This window comes from Camelina sativa, chromosome 18 (genome assembly GCF_030686135.1).
Source record: "Camelina sativa cultivar CO46 ecotype springtype chromosome 18, ASM3068613v1".
In the NCBI taxonomy this organism is placed as follows: Eukaryota; Viridiplantae; Streptophyta; class Magnoliopsida; order Brassicales; family Brassicaceae; genus Camelina; species Camelina sativa.
Genome location: NC_141897.1, coordinates 484,523 through 500,019, shown reverse-complemented (window position 1 = coordinate 500,019; position 15,497 = coordinate 484,523). Strand labels below are relative to the sequence as shown.

The following is a 15,497-nucleotide window of genomic DNA, read 5'->3' as shown; positions in this document are numbered from 1 at the left end:
GGTCAGCGTACTGGGTGGCTTTTCAAAAAAAGAGCTTAATCTTGATTAGGGAAGCTACAATGCAACCTTCAACGCTTGAGTTAAAAAAGTTGGTGTGGAAACTCCAAACGGACCCAAAAATCAAGGTTTTTCTGTGGAAGGTTTTAAGTGGAGCCATCCCAGTAGCATCAGCTTTGATAGGAAGAGGCTTGAAAGTGGATGAGATGTGTCAACTATGTGGGGAGACCGGGGAATCAATTAACCATACTCTGTTCCTCTGCAATGTGGCTCGACAGGTATGGGCTCTTTCAGACTTCCCCTTTCCCCTAGAGGGATTCCAGAAAGGGTCGGTTTTCTCCAATATGTTTCATCTCTTAGAAAATAAAGGGAACATAAAATGGCCTGAGGAGTTGAGGAAAAGCTTTCCCTGGATATTATGGAGGATATGTACAAACAGAAACAGTTTAAATTTTGAAGGGAAAGTGTTTAATGCGGTAGATACAGTGGAGAAGATAAGAGTGGAGGTAAAAGAGTGGTTTGAAGCCCAGAGTGTTGAAGAAGAAGGAGACAGAGGAAGCAGACAATTTGATGGGGATACTCAAATATTGGTTGAAAATGGGGCAGGAGTATGGAAGAAGCCACCAGAGACTTGGATCAAATGTAATGTGGGTGCCTCGTGGTCAAGTAGAAATCTTTGTGCAGGAGGGGCATGGGTCTTAAGAGACAACCATGGTAAGGTAATCCTACATAGTAGAAGGACTTTTGCTAAAATTATGACAAAAGAGGATGCAGGCTTGAGATGTATGGTGTGGGCAATGGAAAGTATGGCCAGTCATAGGATAGATAAGGTTATTTTTGCTTGTTCTGATAAAGTATGGGTAAATGCAGTCCTTCGACCCAGAGAGTGGCCTGCTTTTAAACCGCAAGCAGTGGCTTTGAGAAGATTACTTCTGTGGTTTGAGGAATGGAAAATGGAATGGGAAGGTATTGGTGCAAATAGGGGAGCAAATCTCATTGCTCGGAGTGCTACTGACGACCGGAGAAGCCAATCGTATGTGGCCATGGGGCCTCCGCAGTGGTTATTAGGTCTTTTTAATGAAGAGAGGGGTGTGGCCGCTGGTTAGATGTGTAGGGACTGGTTTGATTGGTTTTTTGACTGTGTGGTTAATATGTTAGGCTAATGTAAACTAACATATTTTTTTGGCATCCCTCATTGTGTTGAGGGTGGAATTAGGGGGGGTTTTGGGTGGTGAGAGTTAGATTACTCTCTTTGTTTGTAAACTTTTGGTTTCAAGGTTCAAGTAATATAATTACAGATGACAAAAAAAAAAAAAAATATAAGTGTCTCCCTCTCTTTAGCGAGTGGCGGATCTAGCCAAATTTGTCACCAGATGCAAAAAAACTATAAATTGGAATATAGAGGGCATCAAACCCATGACCTCATTTTTAATATAGTGCATTCATACCATTATGCCACTTTAACTCTAAGAATTCATACATAAATTAAACAATTTATAGTTTCATATGGTGCACATGCACCACCCTTGCATAAGGTGGATCCGCCCCTATCTTTAGTTATTAGTTCCAACCTGGATGGTTTGGTTGTATTGATTATTTTTTGTAGAGCTGATATAGCTGTGGCTAACACCCAATGTTTTGTATAGTGGATCCTTCTAAACTTAATATATATACGTTTCAGATGAAAAAATATATATATAAAATGGTCAAATCTGCTTTCAAAGTGTACACATGTATATGTGTTTGTGTCTGAAGATTTAAAGCCAATGTCATTAATTAAAACCAATACAAATGTCCAGTCACTATGAGAAAGTAATCTCCAATTAAGTGAATGTTTTTGTATACGGATAACGCGTGTTTGCACCTTGAGTTATTTTTTCATGATTCACATAATTTATATCGTGTATATCTAGTATTTCAAAGTTGATAAATATTAAGGTTTGTACTTCGTTTTGTCTTTATCAAGTACGTCATATAATAATCATCAAAACTTCATGTATAATGCAAGATGTCAAGAAAAAAAAGTATCCCATAGAAAATAGTATCTCGATTAGTAACGCCAATACCGAGCTGAGTCAAGTCTCCGATAGTGTATGTAGCCAATTATTTGTCACATATTTTTATATAAAAAAAATCTATATATATTCAGGAAAAAAAAAGGAAAATAGTATTTGAGGTTGGATATAATGGAATATTGACTAATTCGAGTGGTTGGTACAAAACACAATCCAAAAGAATCTGAACTTGTTCAAAGTTGTGGACCAACCAACGGTTATGAACCAATGATATACGTGTGAAGATGAATATTTGCCAAGATATAATATCATCATCATCATCATCATGGTTTCTACTTTCATCAACAATGACATTTTTAAAGCTATTACTTTTATTTTGATTCCGTCAGTAAAACCTTTAAAAATGTGTATCTGCTTTTGCCTTTAAGAAAATAAAATTTCTGCATTTAATAAGTTTGAGCAGCAATATTGGGTCAAGACGAGTGTATTTGATAAGTATAACCACTTTGCGTACAGTAACATGGAGGGGCATGGAGATTGGAGCATGTGGGTCATCCCCGCGTGACCGTGCGTGTTGTGTTGTTTCCTCACTCGCCTGCTCCTTATCATGCATGTGTAACCATCCATCCGCCTCAATCAATGCTTAACTTGTTACTAGTATAAACTATTTGATACATTTAACTTTTTTTTTTGTCAACTGGTTTTATATTGATAATATATGTTACTTCTTCCTTTTTACAAAACCATCTACGTCTTAAGGCCAGTCTTTACCTGCAACTTAACCCGAAGTCTTCTCTGTTTCTACAATCAGACAGAGTTAAAACTCTATTTCTATCTATACCAAAAAAATGGCTAATCCTACTCCAGCCATTAAAAACTTAAGTTCAATCAGAGGATAGTCTTGTATCTTCGGCAAATAAGTACCTCAACCACTCGGGATGCCCCATCGCCACATACGATTGGAGTCTACAATCTTGAGTGATACTCTGTGCTATCATAAGAGCTCCTCTGTTTGAAAATGAGTTTTCCAAAAAGAATTTACTATCCTTGAAACTTCCCCTCAGTCTCCGCACCTCATTTGATTGATATCGAAATGAAGGCCATAAAGCAGGCTTTGTCACCACCTTTACCAAAAGCTGATCCTACAAACCAAAAACCACATTCTCTATCTTGTGGCTTCTCATACTTTCCATAGCCCACAATAGTCCTTCCAGCTGAGCTTCTTGTTTATCCTTGACCTCTGCCATAGCTCTTCTACTATGCAACAAGACCCTTCCATCATGGTCCCTAAGGACCCACGCACAACCCAACAACCGGTTTCTAACCAACCAAGAGATTCCTATATTACATTTCATCCAATCTCTTACCGGTCTTTTCCACCCTGGTTTCATTGGAATTTGTCTCGGTTCTCTTCTTCTTGGGACTTCCCCTTCCCCTCGATCTTCGACATCTTCCTCCTCATCTGATTCCTGTTGGGCTTCAACCCACTCCTTCCAATCCTCCTTACTTTTAGTGATCGTTTCTTGTGGTGAGAAGTGAGATCCTTCAAAAGCCACCAGGTTTCGATTCTTCCATAATCTCCACATCACCCAAGGGAAGGTTTCTTTTAACTCTTCCGGCCACCGAGGGTTCTTCATATTCAATAAGAAGTATTGAATATTTGAAAAAACGGACCCATTGTGAAACCCTATCTCTGGAGATGGGATCCCGGATAATGCCCACAATTGGCGAGATAAAGAACAAGAGAATAAAACATGATTGATCGTTTCTACTTCTCCACCACAGGTTTGACAAAGGTTTTCAATCCTCAATCCTCAATCCTCTCCCACACAGAGCATCTGCGACTGGTAGAGCCCCACACAGCACCTTCCAAAGAAAGACCTTAATCTTCGGGTCCGTCTGTAATCCCCATACTTGCTCTTTTAACAGATTTGTTGAAGGCTGTACATTTGCTTCCTCTCTTATCAAGGGGTTTAGCGATTGAGAGGCCAACCAATATGCAGACTTAACCGAGAAGTCTCCACTTTTATTGAACTTCCAAGTATAGTAATCCTCCATCTCAGGGACTGGTTTTATCCTTTTGATTCTCTCAATATCCTGCGGTAGAAAATGATAGGCCAGAGCTTCTGCGTCCCATGTTCGATTTGTACTATCAACCAATTCAGAAATTCTGAGATTCGGGTTGAAGACATTGTTTCTTCTCCATGGGGGTCTCAGACCATCGTCCTCAACCCAACTATCTAGCCAGACTCTGAAAGAGTTTCCATTCCCAATATTTTTAGTTAGCCCTTGTAACAGCAGATCTCTCCCAAACAATATGCTTCTCCACGCATAAGATGGTCTTGCTCCCAAAGTCGCATTTAAAAATCCTGTATTTGGGAAATACCTGCTTTTCATGACTTGCGCAAATAAGCTCTCTGGGGTCTGTAGTAGCCTCCAAGCTTGTTTAGCCAACAGAGCTTGGTTGAAAGTATGGACATCTCTGAATCCCATTCCTCCTTTATCCTTTGGGAGACACAGCTTTTCCCAACTGAGCCAATGTATTTTCCTTGCTTGTTCTGCATTGCTCCACCAAAACTCTGCCATAACACTATTTATGTTTTCACAAGTTTTCTTGGGTAGTTTGAAGCAGGACATAGCGAACATCGGCATTGAAAGGGCCACTGATTTAAGTAAAACCTCCTTCCCCGCTTGTGATAAGAGATTTGAGAACTAACCCGAGGTCTTTGACTTTACTCTATCCCTTAGATAGTTCATCAGTTCAATCTTTGATCCGCTGAAGCATTCAGGGAGTCCTAAATATGTGCCAGCACCACCTTATTTTAGGATACCCATCTTCTCTTGAATACTTTTCTTTCTCAATGGGAAAACTTTTGATCCAAAAGTGATTGACGATTTATTCAAATTTAATGACTGCCCTGTAGCCGCTCCATACTTGCTCAAAGTTTCCATGAGAAAGCCTGACTGAACCAAATCTGCTCTGCACATGAATAAGCTGTCGTCCGCGAATAGCAAATGGTGGACCTCCGAACCTTCCTCAAAAAAACTGATTCCCTGTATCTTTTCTTCTCGTTGTCCCTTGTTTAATAAATGAGTCAACCCCTCAGTACACAGGACAAAGAGGAACGGCGAAAGCGGGTCTCCTTGCCTTAAACCTCTCTGCGGAAGGATCATACCAAAAGGTTGATCGTTGATAAGCACTGAAAAGGTAACAGTCGTCACACACTTCATTATCCAGTCTATCCACCTTACATGAAACTCCAATGCAGTCAGCATTGCCCTCAAATAGCTCCACTCCAATCTGTCATACGCTTTAAACATGTCTGTCTTTACCGCCATGAATTGTGAGGAGATCTCTGAATGCACCTTTAGCCAATGAACTGCTTCATGAGCCACTAGGATGTTATCTGTTATCAACCTCTCTGACACAAAAGCAGACTGGTTGATTGAAACTAAGTGCGGAAGGATCTCTTGCATCCTGTTCACTCAGATCTTCGAGATAGTCTTGTAGAGTACTGAACATAAGCTTATTGGTCTAAGCTCAAACATTTCATTCGAGTGATGCACTTTTGGGATCAAGCACAAATGAGTGTAATTCCACTCTGCAGGAAAGCTTCCCGTTTCAAAAAACCTTTTGATCTCTTTTGTAAACTCTTTACCCACTATCTGCCAATTCTTCTGGAAGAACAAGGCTGACATACCATCAGGGCCCGGGGCCTTTGAGGCATCAATAGAAAAGACTACTTCTCTGATCTCATCTGAAGACACGGTAGCTATCAGTGTTTCATTCATCTCATTGGACACTTTTGAGGGAAAATCAGCAAAACACATCTGGAAACTCTGAGGATTGGAAGACTTGAAAAGATTATTAAAATAATCAACTGCTACGTCTCCCTTTGCAGCTTCAGATCTTTTTAAAACCCCATGAGCATCTTTCAACTGATCAATCCTTTTTCTAGCTCTGTTTCCCGTCACTGAGCCATGGAAATATTTCGAATTTCTATTCGCTGCTCTTAGCCATTTATGACGACTGCGTAATCTCCAGTATTTCTCCTCTGCTCTGGAAGCTTTTCCAAGTTCTCGCTTGAGAATGTGAACCTGATGCAAGTTTGGCCATCTTTCGGATTGAACTCTCTCCAAAGCCATCTCACATTGGTGTATCTTGTCCTTGGAATTCACATAATTCTCCTTTTTCCACAAACTTAATGCTTTTCTGCAGTCTCTGAGCCTTTGCGACACTAGTATCCTTCTCCATTTAAGCCTGGCTTCCAAGCCTTCTCAATGGCTTTCTTAACCTCTTTGTTATTCAGGAACCTCCTGTCAAACCGAAACTGGCCCCTATACTTCTCTTGAGACTCCATCAACTTGACCAATACTGGACGATGGTCTGATCCTCTCATATCCAAAAAAGCTTGATTAGCAGCTGGAAAATTTAAGAACCACTCTTTATTTCCAAAAGCCCTGTCCAGTCTGCTCTGAATCCAGTGATCACTTCTTCTACCTCCCCAAGTAAACATATTTCCACTACTAGCCAGTTCCCCCATGCCACACACTTCAAGCATCTCAGCAAAAGGTTTGAAGGTATTATCTCTTCTTCTAGGACCTCCAATCTTTTCCCCATTATGCAAAATAGCATTGAAGTCTCCTATCATACACCATCTGTCCCTTCGACCCACTCCAAACCTACTAAGCCTTTCCCACACCATACCACTACTACTATAATCCGGATCCCCATAAACACAGGAAAGAAAGAAATTTGATGCCCCAAACTGTACTTGAGCATCTATGATATGTTTATCTTCATACAATATATTCAATTGTACACTGCTTTTCCACATAAGAGCCAAACCACCACATTTTCCTATAGGGTCCACTGTGAGAAGTTTGTCATAACCCAGAATACATTGTATATCATTCAACCTATCTCGACACTGCATCGTCTCCATCAAGAACAGAATCTCAGGGAAATGCTTTTTACGCAATTCCTTGAGACGAGGAATCACCAAGTCTTGAGACTGTCCCAAACCTTGGCAATTCCAGCTCAATATGCTCATTATGCGTTGGGCGATCCCCCCTTTGGGATCACCTTAGGAGGATTAAGCTTTAACATTTTTGCAGTGCTTGTTCCTCCACCATCTGCCTTCCTCTTATCGTTCGCATATCGAGTTAAATCCAACTGAGGCTGTTGGGACACTCCAGGTTTAGTATTATCCTTGGTTTTTTGTTTTCTGAGACGAGTCGGAGGTCTACTCCTTGATTTACCTTTTTTTGGTTTAGAGCCGGAAGAACCAGCTTCACTGAAGCCAATCCTAAAACCTGTAACTCTATCCTGAAAAGGTTGAGACAACGCCAAGAAATCACCCAACGAGTCTGGATCCTGCTAAAAACCACTTAAACCCAAACCTCTGTCGACCTCACTGTTCTGACCTGCTTCTGAAAAACCCAAAGGGTCCATATCCATACCCCTTTCTCTCTGTGCAACACTCTCCATCCCTTCATAGCTGAAAACTAATCCCTTATCCTTGTTAACATCAAAGTGAACCACTGGAGGAGACTCCAATCTCAGGACTGTCTTCTTTGCTATCAGATCTTTTTCTACTTCTCTCACAGATTTTCTGATGCGATCAGCTTTTACCTGCCTATCCTCATTATTATTAGCCAATAGATATTGCCTCATCCCTTCCAGCACATCATTAGCAATCCTCTGTCTTCCAGTAGCAGGGTCTAAACCTACCTGATCTTCTCGCAAGATCCCAAACAACGGATCAGCTTCCTTTAAGAACAACGCTTTAGGTATCTTTTCCGGACCCTTCCCCACTTTTTTCATTTCTGCTTCCTGATCCATTTTACGAAGCAACAGAGGACAAACATTTTTGTCATGGGTGAGCCTTTGACATTCAAAACAGCGTTTCTGAACCCTCTCATATTGGAACCTTATCACCGTAGATCCTCCCAGAGGCAAGGTTAGTTCCTTTGATCTTCTGAGTGGGCGAGACACATCGAACAGAACCTTGACTCTAACAAACTCCTGGATTTGGGGTTTCTCTGGATCGAAAGCTACTTCCTTAACTTCTCCTATCAGCTCTCCCAAAGCAGTAATAGCTGTCGTCGTGTAATAATTTACCGGGATGTTCCAAATCTGAACCCAAATTGGAATTCTCTGAAGATAATTCGTCGGCGGATTCTCGTACCACCTGTCCACAACGATAGACCAATCATTGTACGTATGAGCTCCCTTTGCTAGAACCTCCAACAGATCGTGTTCAGAGTCGAAGATGAATTGGAATCTTTCATGTGATAAAGCCACTCCTCTCATTCTTCCCGGTTTTTGCCACTTCCTTGGCATATCTCGAATCAAATTCTTCATCGGTTGACACGGCGGATTTAACGTGCGTCCAATCAAACTTAAAGAATTTCTTTCCACTGATAGAAATTCTGGTAGATCTGGCATCTCGAACGGGACTTCTTCTTCGACCTCCTCTAAAGACATAGCCATCAAAGCTTTATCCATGGCGGAAGACATCTTTGCAACACAAGAAAACCAAACTTTTCAGATGAACTTTGAACAAACCCTAAAAACGAGATCGAAAACAAGCTAAAAGGCCATCAAAGAACAATAAACAGGGTGAAAGCGGCTAAAAGGGAAATGTTTTCCAGTTGATAGTTCTAATCTCTAACACTACTAGAGACAGAAAGTCCTAAGTCCTAAAGAGGATAGTCATTTTTTACTTGGAAAGTTTTGAACTGTGAACATTTGATGCATTTAACTGCCTGCTACTTTTTATTATCTAATAATATTCCCTTTATTTTCAACTTAGTATTGTTTATGAAGGCTAACTTGTGTTTTTATGAACATTTGTTTTACAATGATTGAAGCATGTAATTTCAATAATCATAATCCGAATTATGATTGGTTGTAACAGACTAGTAAGTGTCATCACATAATCATAACCCCAGCTATAATGTTGTAGAGTATGCAAAAAAAAAAGATTGTTTTCAATAGAAACAGTGAAAAATAAGATTTAAAACTGTTACATTGCAAACCTCAATCAAATCATTTTAGTTTTAGAAGAACAATACAATATGAAAAATTGTATTGTACTTGACCATTGTATGAAAAATTGAAAACAACAACTACAAAAACGTAATGAAGACAACTTTAAAACGTACTTGAGCAATAAAATGAAAAACAATAAATATTAAATAGTATAGAAGAACTGGGTAAATATAGATTATTTATTTGTTAATCAACAAACATCAAATTATAAGATTAGAAAGTGAAAGACGTGTATCTCAAGCGCTGAGTCGCTGACATAGAGAGTGGAAGAGATACGGCAACGGGGGCGACAATTATTGAGAGCAAAAAGATGGTTTTCGTGGTGAGAGATGATTATGAGAGTGGGACCCAATGCTTTACATAAGATCCGACAAGATGTCGGAGTTGTGTTTCAGTGTGATCTGTCTGTCCCACGTGTTCACTTTCAGTCGATCCACACGCACTAACTAAGTGCGTCACTTCCACTCGCGCGCATGTTTTCTTTTTAATCATTTCCTCTCGGTGAAAAAGGAGTCCTCAAAACATGATGAACAGTAATCATACGAACATCAACAAGTGTTATACGAACATAAACATTAAAAAGAAATTATCTACTACTCCCTGTTTCTAATAAATTGATGTTTAGATATTATCTTACACATAAGAAAAATTAAAATTTTATTTGTAAATTAATTTCTTGTTATTTCTTTAATAGAAAGAGAAAATATAAATCATTAAATAGATGCCATGTATGAAAAAAAAAATGAAGTAGGAAAAATTGGAAAATTAGTTTAACTTTTTAATATATAAAATCAATTTTGGAAACAAAAATAAATTCTAGAACATCAATATATAAAAAGAGAAAATATAAAATTAAAAATAACGTGAAAAACAAACCTATCAAATAATGAATATACCTTACAATAAGATGAACGCGTAGACACATTCAATTGCGATATGCACCATCTTGATCAACTCATAACAATTTGTCTCGAAGTTCAGCCAAACATCTCTTAACGAGAAAATATTCAACATAGCCTAAATGAGAACTTTCATCTTCTGTTTGTAAATGGTGAATGACTCGACTCTTCCTTTTGGCATTTATCCCCTAGTGCCTCACTTTGGTATGGTTAAACTGTAGATAGCAAATTGGGATAGATATATCTCACGTCTTCCAAAAACCATCAACTCGACATATATCTTTTTATCCCTAATTTTCTCCCTAGCTAGGGCCTCCTCAGTCCTCTCTTTCAAGGTAGTAGTGGAGAAGGATATGAGCATCCTTTTGTGCCTTCGAGAAGGATACTCTTATCTTAGCTTCTCATTTTACATGATGATAAGTGAATAATTGAATTGAGTCCACCATTCTTTCCGATTAATTAGTTTTCTTCCGAAGACAAATTTTACTATTTTTGTAGTAGGCCTACTACATCACAGATCTAAATCCAAAACAAAACAAAACAAAATCATAGGCAAAAGGAATATTTTAAATGATAAATATAAACAAAGTACATAATATATATATACATATATGTTGTAATCATTTTATATGTTTCGAAATTGCGTAGGACTAATAATTATGGTTTTGCTTAATCATATGTTTCATGCATGTGTATATTAGTTTCGATTGTCCTTTACAGCATTGGCTGTAGAACGAGGTCATCATTGGTGTTGGTGATATTTAAAATACTCTTATTTTTCATCCTTAACCTAACTAAAAACCAATAATTTCGTAAACAAATATTTTTGTCTAATTGTCCTCTCACATGTACTCGATCTGTTAACCGGAACATTTGATATAGGAAACATGCATGATTATGATCAACCCATAAGGCAACTTATTCTTATTATTCTAAAGAAAAGCTCGGAATTTGAGGTTTGCATCACATGATTGTTGGATTCTTCTTATAAGGATTTTTAAAAAATAAACTGAGATTTAATTATTAGGATACCTAAATATCAACAAAAGAAATGCGAAGGTGACAGTTTTGATCATTTCCGACGTTATATTTGAGGCATACTATTATTTACTTATTTATTACTAATGGTGATATGATCATTGAGATTCCCATGCGAAAAATAAAGATAGGGATTATAATTTCTTCAATGATTTTGTTTTAAAAGTCATAATTTCATTAATGATTACAAGGAAAACAAGATGAGAATGGAATTGGAAAATCTTCTTGAGAGAAAGCTTCGAAATTTCTTTGACAAAAAAAAAAAGAAAGCTTCGAAATTGGAATAGAACAAAATGGGAAAGGTGTTGGGGTTACCATGTGGAATTGACGTGGCGCACATATTCCTATGCGAGCCTAAACCACCCATTACAGCTAAGCACACGTGTGTGTGACACCCACACGTGCATATCCCAGTCAACGGTCAAACATCCGTCTCTTTTTTTTCTACTCAAGAATGAACATGAAATCTTTTGTTTTAATAATTTAATCAACGTAACGTACAGTATGAGATTATTTAACACATACAACAATTTGAATCGTTTGAAAGTTTCAAGCAAAAAGCACGACTAAGAAAATTAATTACCCATATAAAAATAATTTAATTACTTAGCTTTTCTATTTGTTTTTGTGCACCATTAATTACTTAGAAGAGTTTATTTTTCTTGGATAGTAACCACTACCAGTCCGCTGTATACGATAATAATATGATGATCCAGAAGATAATGCCTGCCAAAAAAAAATTTAATCTTGAAAATACAAAAATGGATAATATTACGAAATTATATTATGCTCTTCGTCTTTAACAAAAAAAATATATTACGCTCTTCTTGGCTGATGCAATTTTCCAATATATTGCATCAACAAAAACGTCTTTGTTTTGGGGTAGTCCAAGAAGAGCCACCTCTATAAAATTCAAACCACAATCTCACTCGTATTCTATATAATCAAGGCATCAGCCAAAGTCCAAATTATTAAATCTTGTGATTTAGGAGCTGTTAGATAGTTTACTAATTTGTTATTTTTAAAATCACACCAAAAGGTATGAAAAGGGACAAAGTTTCTCATATACACAAGGAAAGCCTTTTCTATTGTCTCACGATAAACATACGCATGACGAGAAATTAGGGCATGGAGAGGTTTCTTATAATACAAGCAACATCCTTCTCTAAACCCACCAAGGCTTTTTCTCCATCATGTCCTTTGAGAAAACATAACGGAACCTTGAACTGTAGGCTAACCATTCAACGACCTGAGACGATTTCTTGTTGTTTGGTTTACCTTGTACACATTTTTGTATCGATTCCTCAAGCTTTTCGTCTGAGTTATCTATTAACCATCTCATCAAATCATCAGAGCTCAGAGAAGCTTCCTTTGTAAACCTCTCTATAATCTTAGGTAACAACATTTTCTTCTGCATCTTTACAATCCCGTTTGCTCCAAGAAACTCTCTTTTAGATGCTTCTAATTCCTCTTTAATGTTTGATGCAGTGTAGGCTTTTAACTGCAATAAAGAGCCATTCATTTGCACTGTTGCACAAGTACGTAAACCAACATTTCTGACTGAAGTATGACAACTTTAGAATATGTAAGATTATTAATAGTCAAAAGAAGTTACCACTGGATCTGAGAGAGCACCAGTGCAAAGAGCAAAACATACAAGTGGCTCTGGTTTGTGAAGACTGAACATTGAGCTTACTTTATCTTCGGCTGGTTTCTTCCTCAAGGCGGTGGATATAATGGTCTCAAGCCACTGTATAGTAGTACGTTGATTTCAATAAGTTAACTCTTTGTGTTTGAAAGAGAAGGATAAAAAGTAAAGACTTACACGCCCGTTCCGCGGAGTCTGGAAGCGGAAGATAGAGTATTCAATGGTGTTTGCATTTATGATTTGCCCACCGATATTATACGCAGACTGCACTACACAATGATACCCATTAGTCTCTGTTCAAATATGAATCTATTTTTCATGTTTATGCATTGAAATAAAAGTAGAATACCTTGTGAAACAAAGCTAACCTTCTGAGGGAATTAGCAGGTACACCATATGCCAAATATGCCTTGAGAAGATACATAGAATTATGAATAAGCAAAGCCAGGCAAGGAGATTTTGTATCAGATCAATATGTTCTTACATGCATGAGGAGAGCATTGTATATGTTGATCCAAAATGCTAACTTCGCATTGCCTTCCATTTAATTTATACTAACTCTCTCCAGTTGTTCAACAAGGAGCCTGCAAGTGTAAAGTATGCTTTCTTGTGATCCAAACCATCAAATGTATTTTTCTTTTGGAAAATAAAATCACTGTTGTTGGACTAACTTATAGTTGTTAATAGCATATGATGCTTGAGAAAATCTTCTCTTGTCTGATGAGATCCAAGATACTTCCACCATGGATCTGCAGGACCAAGCTCGGTCTTCATTCATAATGTTCTTGGGGATAATTACATTGCTGGTCGACGATCTTGATAGGGTTGGTGATCTTCTCCTCTTCTCAGGATCTTCTGACATGGCACTGCTGCAGAGCCAGAAGTACACTGAAGCCATACACTTGACCATATCTTCAGACAACTTGTTTGGGCATTGATACAGATGATCCTTTAGCGACCTTTGCCATGGAGATTTCCCTGTTACTGAATCCTTGGAATGGGACTGAAAGTTATATAAAAAAAAAAACAGAACACATAAAAGTTAGAAGAAGTCTCATCAATAACTTAGGGGGAAAGTAGTGTTTTTTTCACATTTACTTTTGCTTGACTTGAGCAACTTGTTGTTGAAGAATTATAGTCTTTGTTCTGGAACTGAGAAGATTGGTCCCCTTTGTATGTGTTTCTACTTGAATCTTTAAAAGCAACAAGAGCATGCCAAGGCTTTGTAGGGAAACTCATGGAGGAACAAAATGCATTTGAAATAACACTTGGATGTCTTTTTGGTGGCTGCTGCTTTATTTGATGAGCTGGAGAAGAAATGACTGAGCTTTGCTCTGAGGATGCTCTGCTGACTGTCTGTTTGAAGATACTCCGGTACAGAGAGAGCACATGATGCTCGCGATTCGCAACCTCCGCTTCCAACAGTTCAATCTCCGTGATAAGTTCCTTTGCCTGAATCATCCAAATCACATATATATACTCAAAAGTCTCACAAATTTTAATTTACTCTTTAAGTATATAACGCATAAGTACTGAATTGTTACCTGACCAACAAAATGTCGGTGGCCTGGAGATAAACTGCTTGAAGCACGTCCCATTGCTCTGTCTAACACCATTCTCATAGATTTCTCTTGTTGCAGACGAAGGTGAAGCTGCTCAACCTGTTTAGCCAAATCACAAGAATCATTCACATGTACTAGTTTCACTTATGGGATATGATAATGCTCTTGGGCTTACATCTCGTTCTAAGGAAGCTCTATCGGTAGAATAAATACTGTTTTTAATAAATATCTGACGATTAGGCAGAGGTTTTGGTATCTTGTTTGCTCTTGTTTGAACAGAGGATTTGGTCTATAGACAAGAAAAGAAAAAAAAAAAAAATCAACTTCAAGAGAAACATATTGTCTTATTCTTATGGAATACAATTTGTCAGTCTTACTTGCATTCTAGTGAAGTTGTCAGCAGATTGTGAAGCTCCATTGCTAGAAACGTGGAGATCTTGCTCTGAAGACGCACTAGGAATATAAATTAAAAAAACAGAATCAAACCTTTTACGATATTAACAGTCTCTAGTCGTTTACATCATAGAGACATTTTGAGCAAACAGCGAGAGTACATTTCGAAACCCCATTAATGGAGTTAACTAACATATAGATTCGATGTAGTCAAACGTTAAGCTTAAACTACAGAAGCGAGAGTACCTTTTAGACCGTCCATGTTTATGAGAATCAGGGGAATGCCAAGAATCTCTGTTTTTTCTGTGTCCTTTATCGTCTTTAGTGAAATCCAAACCACCCATCTCTCAGGCCAAAACGTTATTAAACCGAGATGATGAAAAGTTGAAAACCACTTCAAATGAACGTGAGAAATTTGATCTGCAAGAAAGCATCACTGAGAAAGAATATGAAAAAAGAAGGAGAGAATGAAAGAGAGGATTCAAATAGAAGCAGAGGAGAAAATGAAGAATGAAGGACGAAGTAAATGCAGAGACGAGGACTGAAACTGTAGCCCAGAGGAAAAGGGACCAGGTTTGATCAGATATTGGAGCCTGCCAAAAATATTCAATTGCATTCACTTTATGGTTGTTGTATTGCATTTAATTCCGTTATTTTTTTTTGTCACATTTTAATTTTTAAATGTCCTAATATCAATTTCCCTCCTTTTTTTCTTGAGAATCAAATTACTACAAATTTGCAATGAAAAGTTATTTTCTATGGTCAAAAATAATAATATTACTGAAAGAGAGTACAGTATAGTTGATGTTGTCATGTCGGTACGAATATATTTAGAATTTAATGTTCCAATATAAAGTCTCTTGTCTTCTTTTTCTCTAACTTTGAGAA

General features: G+C 37.8%; 5 protein-coding genes across 6 annotated transcripts; all 5 read right to left on the bottom strand.

The window, feature by feature from the left end:
* Positions 1-3,154: 3,154 nt before the first annotated feature.
* LOC147921291 (uncharacterized) lies at positions 3,155-3,649 on the bottom strand. Its single transcript, XM_087499691.1, has one exon. It carries the CDS (start codon positions 3,647-3,649, stop codon positions 3,155-3,157), a length of 495 nt encoding a protein of 164 aa, XP_087355817.1.
* Positions 3,650-6,250: 2,601 nt separating this feature from the next.
* On the bottom strand, positions 6,251-7,147 carry LOC104763006 (uncharacterized). The gene has a single exon (XM_010486431.2). The coding sequence runs from the start codon at positions 7,064-7,066 to the stop codon at positions 6,251-6,253; it is 816 nt and encodes a 271-aa protein (XP_010484733.2). The 5' UTR covers positions 7,067-7,147.
* Positions 7,139-8,648, bottom strand: LOC147921290 (uncharacterized). The gene has a single exon (XM_087497461.1). The coding sequence runs from the start codon at positions 8,533-8,535 to the stop codon at positions 7,393-7,395; it is 1,143 nt and encodes a 380-aa protein (XP_087353587.1). The 5' UTR covers positions 8,536-8,648; the 3' UTR covers positions 7,139-7,392.
* Positions 8,649-12,006: 3,358 nt separating this feature from the next.
* Positions 12,007-15,204, bottom strand: LOC104760154 (uncharacterized). 2 transcript variants are annotated; one of them, XM_019240236.2, is made up of 11 exons: positions 14,856-15,204; positions 14,594-14,669; positions 14,392-14,505; positions 14,199-14,315; positions 13,753-14,106; positions 13,326-13,657; positions 13,139-13,238; positions 13,004-13,063; positions 12,832-12,918; positions 12,622-12,756; positions 12,007-12,507 (listed from the first exon to the last, which is right to left on the bottom strand). In XM_019240236.2, the coding sequence occupies exons 1-7, from the start codon at positions 14,951-14,953 to the stop codon at positions 13,199-13,201; spliced, it is 1,131 nt and encodes a 376-aa protein (XP_019095781.2). In that variant the 5' UTR covers positions 14,954-15,204; the 3' UTR covers positions 12,007-12,507; positions 12,622-12,756; positions 12,832-12,918; positions 13,004-13,063; positions 13,139-13,198. The 2 variants fall into 2 exon arrangements, with proteins under 2 accessions (XP_019095781.2, XP_087354282.1); XM_087498156.1 differs by lacking the exons at positions 12,007-12,507; positions 12,622-12,756; positions 12,832-12,918; positions 13,004-13,063; positions 13,753-14,106 and having other exon boundaries at positions 13,162-13,238; positions 13,326-13,371; positions 14,268-14,315; positions 14,856-15,165.
* LOC109125115 (uncharacterized) lies at positions 12,172-13,198 on the bottom strand. The gene is made up of 5 exons (XM_087499690.1): positions 13,139-13,198; positions 13,004-13,063; positions 12,832-12,918; positions 12,622-12,756; positions 12,172-12,507 (listed from the first exon to the last, which is right to left on the bottom strand). Exons 1-5 carry the CDS (start codon positions 13,196-13,198, stop codon positions 12,172-12,174), a joined length of 678 nt encoding a protein of 225 aa, XP_087355816.1.
* Positions 15,205-15,497: the final 293 nt, after the last annotated feature.